The sequence below is a fragment of the Mustela putorius genome, unplaced genomic scaffold (genome assembly GCF_011764305.1).
Source record: "Mustela putorius furo isolate JIRA1106 unplaced genomic scaffold, ASM1176430v1.1 tig00000242_pilon_pilon_pilon, whole genome shotgun sequence".
In the NCBI taxonomy this organism is placed as follows: Eukaryota; Metazoa; Chordata; class Mammalia; order Carnivora; family Mustelidae; genus Mustela; species Mustela putorius.
The window spans coordinates 9,115,404-9,131,204 of NW_025421325.1; the positions used below are offsets into that span (position 1 = coordinate 9,115,404).

At 34.8% G+C, this 15,801-nt stretch overlaps 1 protein-coding gene across 1 annotated transcript in view; it reads left to right on the plus strand.

Annotated features, from left to right (window-relative positions):
- Positions 1–15,801, plus strand: part of IQCM (IQ motif containing M) — a 268,148-nt gene that overhangs the window by 211,332 nt on the left and 41,015 nt on the right. The window contains exon 10 of the mRNA XM_045078405.1: positions 4,966–5,027. Within this exon, the coding sequence (XP_044934340.1) occupies positions 4,966–5,027 (62 nt within the window). The remainder of the gene's footprint in view (positions 1–4,965; positions 5,028–15,801) is intronic.

Sequence of the window (15,801 nt, forward strand, 5' to 3'; positions counted from 1 at the left end):
AGAATTTATTGTAGTATTATGCTGTGATTTGTTATTATAAACATATTCTTAGAAACAGAGGTCCTATTTTATCTTTAATAGATTTCAACCCTCAGAGGGACTTATAATGGGATGTAAACTACTCCATCTAGTTCCGTCCTTCTCATCAGTCTTTTTGTTATCTACTCAGTTATACTTAAATTCCTACAAAAAAAAAAGAATAATTCTTTTTTTTTTAAGATTTTTGATTATTTATTTGAGAGAGAGAGATCACAAGTAGGCAAAGAGGCAGGCAGAGAGAGGGGGGGAAGCAGGATCCCCGCTGAGCAGAGAGCTTGATGCGGGGCTCAATTCCAGGACTTGGGGATCATGACCTGAGCTGAAGGCAGAGGCTTAACCCACTGAGCTACCCAGGTGCCCCTAAAAGAACAATTCTTATGGTTTTAATTTCTCTTAGGGGTTTAAGAAACTTTGTCTAGTGACTGGTAAATAAATGACCTGTGTTTTGCTGGGTAACCTTCTTCAGTATTCCCTAATCTGGAAGTTGAATAGCTTTTTAAGGCCATGCCCACCACAGAGTGGCCATTTTCTCCATTTTCTCTTATGAAATGTGAAGAAAATACCACATTTAAAAACATCTTCCAAAATGGAGGCTCCTGGCTCCGTGAGAAGATTTTTGGGAATCTGTGTGTGTTTCCTGGGCTATCATAACTTTCTACGGGTGGTTCTATGGCTTGAAAACCCTCCTGTGGTTTGTATGTGTTTGGGAAAGCTCTAAAATTTAATAATGTAAAGATATTGACTTGTGAATGATGCATTTGGTACCTTCTGGCTCTGAATGGGTGCAAGGGTATTGACATTTTTCTCTTTACTTTTTATACAAGAAGCAGGAGCGCTGTAAGGAAGAAGGCTCACTACTATTTCACAGAAGGTGCTAGTGACTTGACTGACTTCTGCTGGGGAAATACAAGTGTTAATAGTCAAGCCTGGCAGAAAAAGATTTTCAGTTTATTTCACATGTTTTAATGTGTAATTGTAATTTTATAAGTATATGCTATCAATGATTTTCTCTTCACAGTTACCTGCTTTTAAACAAACCTTTCATTTTACCTTTAATGATGTCTTTATATATACTTCTAGTAGGGTCACAAAGCTGTTTAAAACTATGAAAATTTGGGCGCCTGGGTGGCTCAGTGGGTTAAGTCGCTGCCTTCGGCTCAGATCATGATCTCAGGGTCCTGGGATGGAGTCTCACATCGGGCTCTCTGCTCAGCAGGGAGCCTGCTTCCTCCTTTCTCTCTGCCTACTTGTGATCTCTCTCTGTCAAATAAATAAATAAAATCTTAAAAAAAAATAAAAAATAGTAAAACTATGAAAATTCTTTGCTACTCAGTAAATAGCCTTTAACCATATTTGGGGTAGGTATTGGGCGTGTAATATGCCAATTATAGATTACCTTTTTATAGCAAACATTTTCTGGAATTCCACACTAATACAAGTAATGTAGAAATATTTCTTAGAGTTAATATCCAAAGTGAAAGGCTTTCTTCCATATTTCATCTGTGGTTAATCAAGAATTTAATTATTATACTGTGAGAGAAATTAATAGCATTGTTAAAAGGAAAAAAATCAAGGTAAAATGCGGAAAGAAGGTGATAATTGAAGGATTAGACAGCTATTTCTAAAAAGAAGCTGGAAGTGTAATAATATTGTGTAAATTATCAGAAGTAAGCTTGGAACCAGTTAAATTATGGGATTTGAGAAAATATGTGGGGCAAAGGAGTCTGAAAAGTGGTTTGGAATAGATAACACACAGGTTGTTACAAAATTTTGAAATTGTGACCCGAGGGCTTAATAAATAATTTACATTTTACATCAAGTATTTAGAATGTGTCACTCCAGATGCATTGTCATCAAGTGACTAAGAGCTTGAAGTAGTTTAAAGAAGCAGGTAGTACCTGTGAAAAGAGAAAAGATTTTGAGAGAGAATTGAGTTGAAACATTAAGGCAAAATGGACTTTAAATTCAATATATAAATATGTAGAAAACTAAGACTTATAAAAAAAATCCCACTGAACTTCTTAAATAAAAGGACTGCTGTTAATTTCACCAAAAGGAGACCACTCTCCCCTCTCACCTCCAGAGAAATCCAAAACAAAAAACCAGTTTCTAAATCTGTTAGATATGATGAGAGGACACAATGAAGGTTGTGAATTCAATCAAGTTGCAAGAGAGTAACTGGAAAAAAATCAGAGACTATTTTAGTAATGAGAATCCTCAGGAATGTTTGTCTGAGAATATTTTACCCAGCAGCCTTCACATTTGACACCCTTCATCATGGAGAACATGCCCTTTCAGTTAGTTTGGCCAAGAAAGAAACAGTTAAAAAAATACTAAGTTGGCAAGCATAAATAGTAGTATCACATAGAGACAGTGTGTTCCAGGCCAAGCACACTGTTTTGTGCTAAAGTATGGAATATATTTGTTAAAGTTAATTTTGTAGTCATTAGTATTTTTGTAGCCATGAATGCATGCCTTGCAACATCTTAAGATATATATATGTATATATACATATATATATTATATATATATATATATATATTAAAATATATAGGTCCTGTTTCATGTTTTATTATCACCTACATGTTGCACATAAATTTTTTAAAGTACAATATTATTCCTGAGGATGATTGTTTATTTTGAAAATGAAAACATCACCAGGGAATTCTAAAAGTAACAAGTACTTGAGAGATGTTACAAACTAATTCTCAAGATTATTGTGGCATTCTAACATAATTATAGAAGGAGAGTTAATCTTCAATCTTAAAAAATGAATGGCATAAAATACAAATTAACATATACAAGTTAGATTGTATTTGAGAGAGAGTATGAGACAGAATGAATTTAACTTTAAAAGAGAGAGTTATAATTTGTTTAAAATATTTAAAAACCATTATTCTTATGTCCTAATACTGTTTTGCAGTACAGACACACTGTCTTCCACATTTCATCTTAAATTTATTCTTTATGTATTTTGAGATTTAATATAAGAGACTTCTTTTGCTTCCCTTGTCAAATAGTGGTTAAACACATATTTGAAACTTAAAAAGCTAAACTAAAATAAGCATTTTCGTTGTGGTATCATGAGCATACCATATAACAATAACCAAGATGTTTACTTTTCTTGACTTCTTATAAAGTGGGAGAAAGAAGACAAAACCAACAATCCAAAATCCATTAACCTTTTACTCATTTATCAAGATTACCTCAAATTCCTCTTATCTGAGACCATTATTTTCAAAACCCATTTTGTGCAAAATAATTGTCATTGAGGGTTACAAAGTAGATATGCAATTCATCAATGCCTCTAGGTATGAGTTTAACCTTTGGATCATGTTGAATGACCAGAGAGGGAATCAACAGTTACTCTGAATCATCTTCCTGAGTTGTTCTTTTTACTGTTGACTGATATTGAAAGATTGTTTTTTTAAAAAAATCCACATTAAACACTCTGATGTAATTGTTGAATAGATGCTGTTGAAGGTAACCATCACATTATACTGGGCTTCTTCTGAGGAATTCCTGGAAGAAATTTTCACAAGTTTGCTTGTCTTATAGACATTATGAATGTTAGAACTACTGTGTTTTCTTTGTTACTTTGTGTATGAGTTTGCCAGTCCTGCCATAATCAAATACCACAGATTGGGTAGCTTGTAGAACAGAAATTAGGTTTTTCACAATTCTGGAGCCTGGAAATCAAAGATCAAGATGCTGGCAAATTTGGTTTATCTTGGGTCCTCTGTACTTGTTTTATACATGGCTGCTTCTTGGTTGTCCTCACATGGCCTGGCCTTTTCCCTGTGCACATGTGTCCTGGCATCTCTTCCTCTTCTTATAAGACCACAAGTTCTATTGGATTAGGACTTCACCCTTATGACCTCATTTAACCTCAAGACCTTACTTCCAAATGTAGTTATATTGGGGATTAGGACTTCAGTATATGAATTGTTGGGGAACACAATTCTGTCCATAACATTTTGTTACTAGGGATTTGAGAGCCAAATCTGTGTGCCACATCAAGTAATATCAGAAAATACTTGACAATATTTTTCTATCCATATTTTACCTTTAACCTGATTTTCTTGTTTTTCTTTTTCATATGTACTGTATTTTTCATAGGGCACCTTGAATCTTTTTTATAAGACGGAGGACACATAAGCAAATAAAAATTCTCTTCTGTCATAGATTTATGTCTATTTGCTTACTGGAAGTGCCAAAAGGTGCTGGAGGGGGTTCAATGGTCATACTCCTCTCAGTATTGTCAAGCAGGCAAGTACTTAGGCTGCAAAGCAAACCAAAAGTTTATTTGGAGTCTTCAGGAATTCCAACCCAGGAGACACAGACTCAGGAGGAAACTAAAATGTGTACTAAGGTGGGAGGAAAATGACAGAGCATATAAAGGCAAAAACTGCAGGCTTATATAAGTTGTTTTGCAAGAACTCTGACTGGTGTGGGTAAAAATTAATGTTGGTCTGTTTAGGATAGGTAACTATACCAGGTTTAGGTTACTATACATGGTATAGTAACCTATAGTATAGCTGGTATACTAACCTATACCGGAATAGGTTACTATGCCAGAAATGCTAAGTTGCATTTCTGTGATGTGAGCCTCATTCTAAGAACTGCAGCAGAATGTAGCCATTTATGGTTGGAACAACCTAAAATTCATGTTCTTTTCAGGTCATACATTTCTCCAGTGGTCTCCTGGCTCCTGACATCTTAGGGCCCTTGACATTCCTGACTCCATTTTGGATGTTTCTGTTCATAGTACAATTAACCAATTTATATCAGTGTTTAGGTTTGTAATATATATTAAAATGGAATAGTTCTTTCTCCCTTTGATAACAGAACCTTAATTAAATTAAAATTTTATACACAGTGAAGTTGTTTTCCTACCTAAGTTTATTCTTCTTTCTTTTGTTCTAGAAAATCTTAAAGAAGGAACAACAGCCTATCAAACCAAAGCCAGGACCAAAGCCAGGACCTGGGTATATCTTTTTTTTTTTCTTTTCCAGGTGTATCTTTTATATGATAGCAGAAAAGTATAAATTAATGTGCTTATTTTGGGTTTTATCTTGACTTAAGTATGGGGTTTAAAGAAATGCACATTGTTGAAAGCTCAAGGTTTTACTATATCATTTTCAGTATTTCCATTTACTCTGACTAAGGCAAGGAGAAAAAAAATGTTTTGAGTATATTAATGATCATTCAGTAGACCAGGCTGGAACTTACTATGTGGTAGCTGGGAAAAGTAGTGTAACAATACTATAATGTAATGCTTCAGCTGTTTTTTGTGTTAGAAACAGGATACTAAAATTCACTACGCTAAAAACATGCCTTTCAATGAATCTGTGAGGGATTCTTTAGATTGCCATGCTACTACATGTAGCAAATTTGTTAAGAAACTTTTATGAAAAACTATTGATTTTGTGAGATAGTTTATACAGTGAGATGGAGAGAAGGGATTGTACAAAGGTAACCCCGAAGTTTCTTAGAAGGACAGGTTTCATACTTGTGTTTTCTTATTCACTGGTAATACATCCATTCATTAATCCACCAAATTTTATTTTAATACTGATAGTTTATTCAGTCAATAATGAATATCAAGCACCTGCTATTTTAAGTGCTAAGGACAGAGTGAACACAATAAAATTTTTGTTATCTATGGCAATTAAAGCCTAGGCAGATTGCTATTCATCATGAAAGGAGGCAGAAATTGGAGTTTAAGTCGTACCAAGTGATGGGGACTTAATGAACACCTCAGTCTTTCCATGAAAGTCTTAGAAAGCCAACACCTAAGAAGTGGTGATTATTCATAGGAGGAAGAGATTCACCTTAGTATAAGGACAAAACAAATTGATTTTTTCTAACAAAAGCATGAAAACAAGCCTTTACAAGTTAAAAATGATAAACAAGTAACTCAGCCACCACCTAGAATTTAAAAAAAAAATCGACATTCCTCTGAGAACAAAAACAGAATCCAGAATCTCTAAAATTTACAATTTTAATAAAATATTAGACATGAAGAAACAGGAAAATCTGGCTCACATCAAAGAAAAAGATATCTCAGATGTTTGAATTGTGAGGAAAGAGCTTTAAAGCAGCTATTATAAATGTTTAAGGACCTAGAGGAAAAGAAGTTCATAATAACTGAGAATGACAGTTTAGAAATGGAAACTATAAAAAATAAATAAAAATTCTGGAACTGAGAAATACAGTATCTGATATGAAAATGTCATTGGATGGGTTGAATATATATTGGGAAAGAAAGTAGAAAAGGTCAGTAAACTTGTAGATCTATAGAAACTTGTCTGAGGCACAGTAAACCATAATTAGAATAAAAATGAACAAGGCCTGACTGACCTATCATTTAATATCAAGTGGACTACCATATATAAATTGGAGTCTCAAAAGGATAAGAGAAATAGAAAAGAGGCAGAAAAAATAGTTGAAGATACAACAGCTGAGATTTTTCTAAATTTAATGAAAAACATCTTTACATATCTAAGATCATCATATCTAAGCAAGATAAATACAAGAAAAACCCTATGTAGGCAGAGCCTAGTCAGAATTGAGAATCAAAGGCAAAGAAAAAACTTTGGAAATAACCAGACGGGGAAGTACACATTATTCAGAGGGTTACAATTCTCAGAATGATGGATGTCTGTGCATCAGAAATGATGGAGGACAGAGGTAGTAAAATTATAACTTTAAAGGGCTGAAATAAAAAAAAATATCAACTGACAATTCTGTATCTAATGAAACTATCTCACAGCATTGAGGATAAAAAAAAACAATTTTCAGTTAAAGAAATGAGAATTTATTGCCAACTAATCTGCACTTCATAAATATTAAAGAAAGTTCTTCATGCTGAAAGGAAATTATGCCTGATGAGAATTTCAATCTACAAGAAGAAATAAAGAAGATTGAAAATAGAAAATATGTACTGATCAGTACAAAAGAATATATATTTAAAAAATTTTTTTAAAATTGGGGCGCCTGGGTGGCTCAGTGGGTTAAAGCCTCTCCTTTGGCTCAGGTCATGATCTCATGGTCCTGGGATCGAGCCCCACATCGGGCTCTCTACTCAGCAGGGAGCCTGCTTCCTCCTCTCTCTCTCTGCCTGCCTCTCTGCCTACTTGTGATCTCTCTTTCTCTGGCAAATAAATAAATAAAATCTTTTAAAAAATTCTTTAAAATTGACCATTTAAGGCAAAATAATAACATTATTATGTTACTTATAAGTTAGGGAGATGCAAATATATGTGACAATAAAAGAAATAGAGTTATTCTTTTGCAAGTTACAATTTTATGTGTAGCAGTATGAATCCTAAATAGAGTGTGGTAAGTTAAGAATGCATATTTCCTGAGCAATCACTAATACAAAAAGGCAAACCTAAAAGTACATAAACTAAAATAGAATACCCAAAGCTGTTCAGTTAACCCAAAAGAAGACAGGAAAGTGGAACATATTGAGTGAATAAACAAGAAATAGAAAATGGCAGACTTTAGCCCAACTGTAGCAACATTTATAGTAAATATAAAGAATAAACAGTATACTTAAAAACAAGAGTTCGTCAGGCTGGATAAAAAAGCAAGACCTAACTCTCTGTTCTCTGTAAAAGATGAATTAATTGGAAGTAAAAGTATAGTCAAAGATAAACAATGAAAAAAAGCTAGCAGAAGAATGCTAGAGTGGCCATATTAACATCAAAGCAGACTTCGAGGACTTTTTCAGCATCAAAGAGGGCAGAAACTTCCTAATTGTAAAAGGGCCAATTAATCAGAATTAACTGATAATCCTAAATATGTATACCTTACTAAGAGAGAGTCAACATAAATAAAACAAAACTTATGTTCACAATGTTAGGGCAGAGCTGAAAGCTACTAGGGATGAGCTTCACAAAGCTCTCAATGAGTTTCAATCTAATCTAAATTCTCTCAAAGCTAGGGTAACTGAGACAGAAGATAGAATTAGTGATCTGGAGGACAAAAAGATAGAGAGAAAGGATCAGGAGGAAGCCTAGAACAAACAGCTTAGAAACCACGAAAACAGAATCAGGGAAATAAATGATGCCATGAAACGTTCCAGCATCAGAATTATTGGAATCCCTGAAGAGGAGGAGAAGGAAAGAAGTCTAGAAGATATAGTGGAACAAGTTCTTCATGAAAATTTTCCCAATCTCACAAATGGAACCAGCATTCATGTACTAGAGGCCGAACGGTATTCACCCAAGATTATAGATTCCAGAAAAACATCAAGGCACGTGATAGTCAAATTGAGGAATCATAATTGTAGATATAATCCCTTGAAAGCCGCTAGGGCAAAGAGGCTCCTTACTTACAGAGGAAAGCCCATCAGAATAATGTCAGACCTGTCCACAGAGACCTGGCAATCCAGAAAGGGCTGGCAAGGTATATTCAGGGCACTAAATGAGAAGAACATGCAGCCAAGAATACTTTATCTGGCAAGACTGACATTCAAAATGGATGGAGAGATAAAGAGTTTTCAAGACCGGCAAGGCTTAAAAGACTATGCAACCACCAAGCCGACACTGCAGGAAACTTTAAGGGGGGTTCTATAAAAGAGGAAAAATCCTAAGAATAGCATTGAACAGAAATATAGAGACAATCTACAGAAAGAAAGACTTCAAAGGTAACACAAAGTCAATAAAAACGTATCTATCAATAATCACTCTCAATGTGAATGGCCTAAATGCACCCATAAAACAGCACAGGGTTTCAGATTGGATAAAACAACAGGACCCATCCATATGTTGTCTACAAGAGACCCATTTTGAACCTAAAGATACACCCAGACTGAAAGTGAAGGGAGGGAGAAGCATCTTTCATGCCAATGGGCCTCAAAAGAAGGCCAGGGTAGCGATTCTCATATCAGACAAAGATTTTAAACTAAAGACTGTAGTCAGAGATACAGGACACTACATCATTCTTAAAGGGACTATCCACCAAGATCATCTAACAATTGTAAATATCTATGCCCCCAATATGGGAGCAGCGAATTACATAAGAAAACTGTTAATCAAGATAAAGAGTCATATTGATATGAATACATTAATAGTAGGAGAAATTAACATGCCTCTCTCAGAAATAGATCATCGAAGCAGAAAATCAATAAAGAAACAAGAGCATTGGATGACACATTGGACCAGATGGAATGTTTTATATATATATATATATATATAAAACATTCCACCCTAAAACAACAGAATACTCATTCTTCTCAAGTGCAGATGGAACCTTCTCAAGAATAGACCACATACTGGGTCACAAATCAGGACTCAGTCGATACCTAAAGATTGAGATTATTCCCTGCACATTCTCAGATCACAATGCTTTGAAACTTGAACTCAATCACAAGGAAAAGTTTGGAAGGAACTCAAACACCTGGAAGCTAAAGACCACCTTGCTTAAGAATGCTTGGATCAACTAGGAGATCAAAGAAGAACTAAAACAATTCATGGAAACCAACGAGAAAGAAGACACTTTGGTCCAAAATCTATGGGATACAGCAAAGGCGGTCCTAAGGGGGAAATACATAGCCATCCAAGCATCCCTCAAAAAATTGGAAAAATCCAGAACACACCAGCTGTCTCTACACCTTAAAGAACTGGAAAAACAACAAAAAATAAAGCCAACTGCTCACATGAGAAGGGAAATCAAGATTAGAGCTGAGATAAATGAGGTAGAGACCAGAGATACAGTAGAACGTATCAATGAAACTAGAAGATGGTTTTTTTGAAAGAATCAATAAGACCGATAAACCATTGGCTACACTAATCCAAAAGAAAAGAGAGAAAGCCCAAATTCATAAAATTATGAATAAAAAGGTAGAGATCACAACTAACACCAAGGAAGTCAAAATAATCATCAGAAGTTATTATCAACAGTTATATGCCAATAAGCTAAGCAACCTAGATGAAATGGATGCATTCCTGGAAAACTATAAACTCCCAAAATTGAACCATTAAGAAATTGACAACCTGAATAGACTGCTATCTAGTAACAAGATTGAAGCAGTGATCAAAAACCTCCCAAAAAACAAGAGCCCAGGACCTGATGGATTCCCTGGGGAATTCTACCAAACTTTCAAAGAAGATAATAGCTATTCTCCTGAAGCTGTTTAAAAAAATTGAAGCAGAAGGAAAATTTCCAGACTCTTTCTATGAAGCCAGCATTACCTTGATCCCCAAACCAGACAAAGACCCTACCAAAAAGGAGAATTTCAGACCAATATCATTGATGAATATGGATGCTAAGATTCTCAACAAGATCCTAGAAAACAGGATCCAACAGCACATTCAAAATATTATCCACCATCACCAGGTGGGATTCATCCCTGTGCTACAAGGATGGTTCAACATTCGCAAATCAATCAGTGTGATAGAACAAATTAATAAGAGAAGATAGAAGAACCACATGGTTCTCTCAATTGATGCAGAAAAAGCATTTGACAAAATCCAGCATCCATTCCTGATTAAAACACTTCAAAGTATAGGGATAGAGGGAATATTCCTGAACTTCATAAAATCTATCTATGAAAGACCCACAGCAAATATCATCCTCAATGGGAAAAAGCTTGCAGCCTTCCCACTGAGATCAGGAACACAACAAGGATGCCCACTCTCACCACTCTTGTTCAACATAGTATTAGAAGTCCTAGCAACAGCAATCAGACAACAAAGAGAAATAAAAGGTATCCAAATTGGCAATGAAAAAGTCAAACTCTCTCTCTTTGCAGATGACATGATTCTTTATATGGAAAACCCAAAAGACTCCACCCCCAAACTACTAGAACTCATACAACAATTCAGAAACATGGCATGATACAAAGTCAATGTACAGAAATCAGTGGCTTTCTTATATACTAACAATGAAAATACAGAAAGAGAAATTAGAGAATTGATTCCATTTACTATAGCACCAAGAACCATAAGATACCTGGGAATAAAGCTAACCAAAGAGGTAAAAGATCTGTACTCGAGAAACTACAGAATACTCATGAAAGAAATTGAAGAAGACACAAAAAGATGGAAGACCATTCCATGCTCTTGGATCGGAAGAATAAACATTGTTAAAATGTCTATACTACCTAGAGCAATCTATACTTGTAATGCCATTCTGATAAAAATTCCACCAGTATTTTTCAAAGAGCTGGAGCAAATAATCCAAAAATTTGTATGGAATCAGAAGAGACCACGAATTGCGAAGGAAATGTTCAAAAACAAAAATAAAACTGGGGCATCATGTTACCTGATTTTAAGCTTTACTACAGAGCTGTAATCACCAAGACAGCATGGTACTGGCATAAAAACAGACACATAGACCAGTGGAACAGAGTAGAGAGACCAGATATGGACCCTCAACTCTATGGTCAAATAATCTTCAACAAAACAGGAAAAAATATACAGTGGGAAAAAGATAGTCTCTTCAATAAATGGTGCTGGGAAAACTGGGCAGCTATATGTAGAAGAATGAAACTCAACCATTCTCTTACACCGTACACAAAGATAAACTTGAAATGGATAAAAGACCTCAACGTGAGACAGGAATCCATCAGAATCCTAGAGGAGAATATAGGCAGTAACCTCTTCGATATCAGCCACAGCAACTTCTTTCAATATATGTCTCCAAAGGCAAAGGAAACAAAAGCGAAAATGAACTTTTGGGACTTCATCAAAATCAAAAGCTTCTGCATAGCTAAGGAAACAGTCAACAAAACAAAGAGGCAACCCACGGAATGGGAGAAGGTATTTGCAAATGACAGTACAGACAAAAGGTTGATATCCAGGATCTATAATGAACTCCTCAAACTCAACACACACAAAACAGACAATCATATCAAAAAATGGGCAGAAGATATGGACAGACACTTCTCCAATAAAGACATACAAATATCAGACACATGAAAAAATGTTCATCATCACTAGCCATCAGGGAGATTCAAATTAAAACCACATTGAGATATCACCTTACACCACCTAGCATGGCCAAAATTAGCAAGACAGGAAACAACATGTGTTGGAGGGGATGTGGAGAAAGGGGAACCCTCTGACAGTGTTGGTGGGAACACAAGTTGGTACAGCCACTTTGGAGAACAGTGTGGAGATTCCTTAAGAAATTAAAAATAGAGCTTCCCTATGACCCTGGAATTGTACTCCTGGGTATTTACCCCACAGATACATATGTCATGAAAAGAAGGGCCATCTGTACCCCAATGTTTATAGCAGCAATGGCCACGGTCGCCAAACTGTGGAAAGAACCAAGATGCCCTTCAGCAGACGAATGGATAAGGAAGATGTGGTCCATATACACTATGGAGTGTTATGCCTCCATCAGAAAGGATGAATACCCAAATTTGTAGCAAAATGGATGAGACTGGAAGAGATTATGCTGAGTGAAATAAGTCAAGCAGAGAGAGTCAATTATCATATGGTTTCACTTATTTGTGGAGCATAACAAATAGCATGGAAAACAAGGGGAGTTAGGAGAAGGGAGTTGAGGGAAATTGGAAGGGGAGGTGAACCATGAGAGACTGTGGACTCTGAAAAACAATCTGAGGGTTTGGAAGGGGTGGGGGTGGGAGGTCGGGTTACCAAGTGGTGGGTATTGGAGAGGGCACGGATTGCATGGAGCACTGGGTGTGGTGCAAAAATAATGAATACTGTTATGATGAAAATAAATTAAAAAATTAAAGAATAAAAAATAAAAAAATAAATAGAGCAAAACTTGATGGGATTAAAGAGCAAAATGGATGACAACCCCATAATTATGGCTGGAAAAATTTCCCATACCTCTTTTAGTAATAAGAATATTAGTAAAAAGAATAAAGAATGATATTGCAGATTTGAACAAGCCACCAAGTTAACTTGACCTAATTGACATTTATAGAAGACTACGATCAACAACAGTAGAATATACATTCTTTCTCAGTGTACATGTAACATTCTTTACAGAGGTAAGAAAGCAGTGAAATAACAGAGAAACAATATGGCAAGCTAAGAAAGCAAAAATTGGTTCTTTGAAAAGATTAATAAAATTTGTAAGGTCATAACAAAACTGATCAGAAAAAGAAGAGATACAACACAAAGTCTCGTATTAAAAATAAAGGAGATGTGAATAACTTCATGCCTGCCACGTGCAACAACTAAGATGAAGTGAACAAATTCTTTGAAAAAAGATAACATACAAAACTGACAGAAGAATAAATAGAAAATTGGATGATCCATGTCTATTAAAGATTGAATTTGTTATCAAAAACCTTTCCACAAAAAGACTTGGTTTAAAGAAAGAAGGCTGTTTTTTATAACTACTTAACGGTGTTAAAACCAGCTGATCTGTCTTTTTCCTATAAATATTCCTTACCTGGTTTCTTGATTGGGAGGTCTTTTTTCCTCACAGGTGTCACTAAATTAAAATCTAGTCCAGCCCTTTCAATGATTAAAAAACTGTACAGTCTGAAAATGAGTGTTTATTATAGTTATTTTACGGGAGCCAGCCAGCTAATCTGAATGCTAAACATTTTCCTGTATGGTCTACCATCTGTTGCCGGCATAAAGAGCTATGGCAAAGTTTTGCAGGGATATCCAGCTAATTTTTGCAGGATATCTTACACATTTTAGCAAATAATGGCTGAAGAGAAGTTTAGAGGTCTTGTGATTTAATCCTTTTAATTTCTACTTGAGAAAGTTGAGATTCAAAAAGATTAAGTGACCTTTTCAAGGACACAAAAGTAAAAACAACAACAAAATCAACAAACAGGACTGTTAACTAGGATCCAACCGTTAATTCTCAGTGTTCATACCAATCATGCTGCTTTATGCCATTTGTCTATTAATTGTTAACAACCTTTCTGATGATTACTTAAGTAGACTGAAACCTTACTTCATTAGTTAGCAAATCTTAGAGTGCTCTAGTGATCACTAGAATAAAAAATCCCAGGGAGAGGGAAACAATGTGAAAACAAAGCAAAGTGGTGAACAATATAAAGCTGTAAATACATCACACACAGACAATTTCATTGCAAATATCTAAGTGAAACATTGTTAATATTTTCTTGTTTATTTGAAATCTTGCACCATTTCTATCATAGAAATTCCATGTAACTTTTTAAAATCCAAATGTTGGGACCCTATCAGCTTGGCCGGAAGGAACTTTCTTGTTAGAGAATTTCCCATATATTTTCAGCTAGAGGTTTCCTTACAGTCTGCATGAGGCAGAGTGTATTATGTAACCTTCCATCAGTCATCAGTCAACTTCAATAAGGTACTGGCCAATTTCTAAAGTACTTTTGCATTTCAAGGGTAAGACTATGTCACCCATATATTACCACTGTCAGGCTACAGTAAGTACAACAGAGTTTGTTCTTTCCCCTTCTCTTCTTAGTTATATTTAAAAAAAAAAAATGATGAATTCATTCACAGATACCCACAAGCTTTGCAGGAACCCTCTACATTTGGCATATAGAACTGGTTTATGCACCTACTCAGCAGTACTTTTTAAAGAGACCCCCTTGTCTGTTAAAAGGCGGGGCAAGGAAGTTAAGCTAATTAAAACTACTGCTGCTGCACTGGATTTGGAGTCATGGTAAATTTGTGTACCTGTTCCTGTTCTCAGAGAAATGGAACTTGTTGCCTCATAGATAAATGATGATTCCTAAGGCAGAGTCATGATCATTTCTGTCCTAATCTTCAATGATCATATCTTTCAAATTTTTTTTCTTTCTTTCTTTATTTTTATTTTTATTTTTATTATTATTTTGGTCTTACCTCCCTGCTTTTTCAACTGTGAAGACCTCAAAATTTAGAAGGAGAAGAAAAGATGGCATGGTACATTTGCCTATACAAATAGGTGTACAGATGTACGTAAGACTTTTCATTAGTGTTATTATTAAACAAGGAACTGTAATCCTCAACTCCAGTACACTTAGGTTGAATTTAGTAGGTTGTAGTTGCCAAAAAGTGGCTACTTGATTTTATTTTTGGGTTCTTAAATATATGTATTTGTGTATTTTAATGAGAAAGAGATGATCTTATTGCCTTGATTTTCTAATTCTACTGTAAATTTTGATTTTATAGACACCCTTGCCCAATATTTATAGAATATAATATTCATAGGTGAACATTTATAAAATTGTTTGAATCCTGTATAGCTTCTATTTCTTTAGTATTTCAAATTAAATAATAAATTTTGAGATTTTTGAAACTCTCTTAAGTTTCAGAAGATCAGTAGGAATCCATAAGATTAAACTATGATTGCAAAAACCTGAAACTATTATTAAGGGAAAGTTGAGTTAATCATTTCAAAGAAGCCAAGCAAATTCAGTTAGACAGTTCAATTAGAACTGACAAAGGAATATTTTTGTAGATTTTATTGTTTTTTAAAGTAAAATACTTAATATAAGATTCCTAAATTAAAAAGAATTAAAGACAAATAGATCTAATTCTTAATTTTTAGTTCAAAAATGTAATTTGTACATGAATTATGTATATATATTTTTAACTCAATAAAGGTAAAGATTGAATGGTATTTTGCTATGAAGTAAGTAAGATCTTGTCTTTTCCTACCATCATAAAAAAAAAAACCTCCTCATTAACTTTTTGATGCTTAACCTATTTTCTCTTAAAAAAAAAAGATTTTATTTACTTATTTGAGAGATAGAGAGAGAGCAAGAACAAGCAGAGGGAGTTGGCAGATGGAGAGGGAGAAGCTAGCTCCCCGCTGAGCAGGGAGCCCCATGTG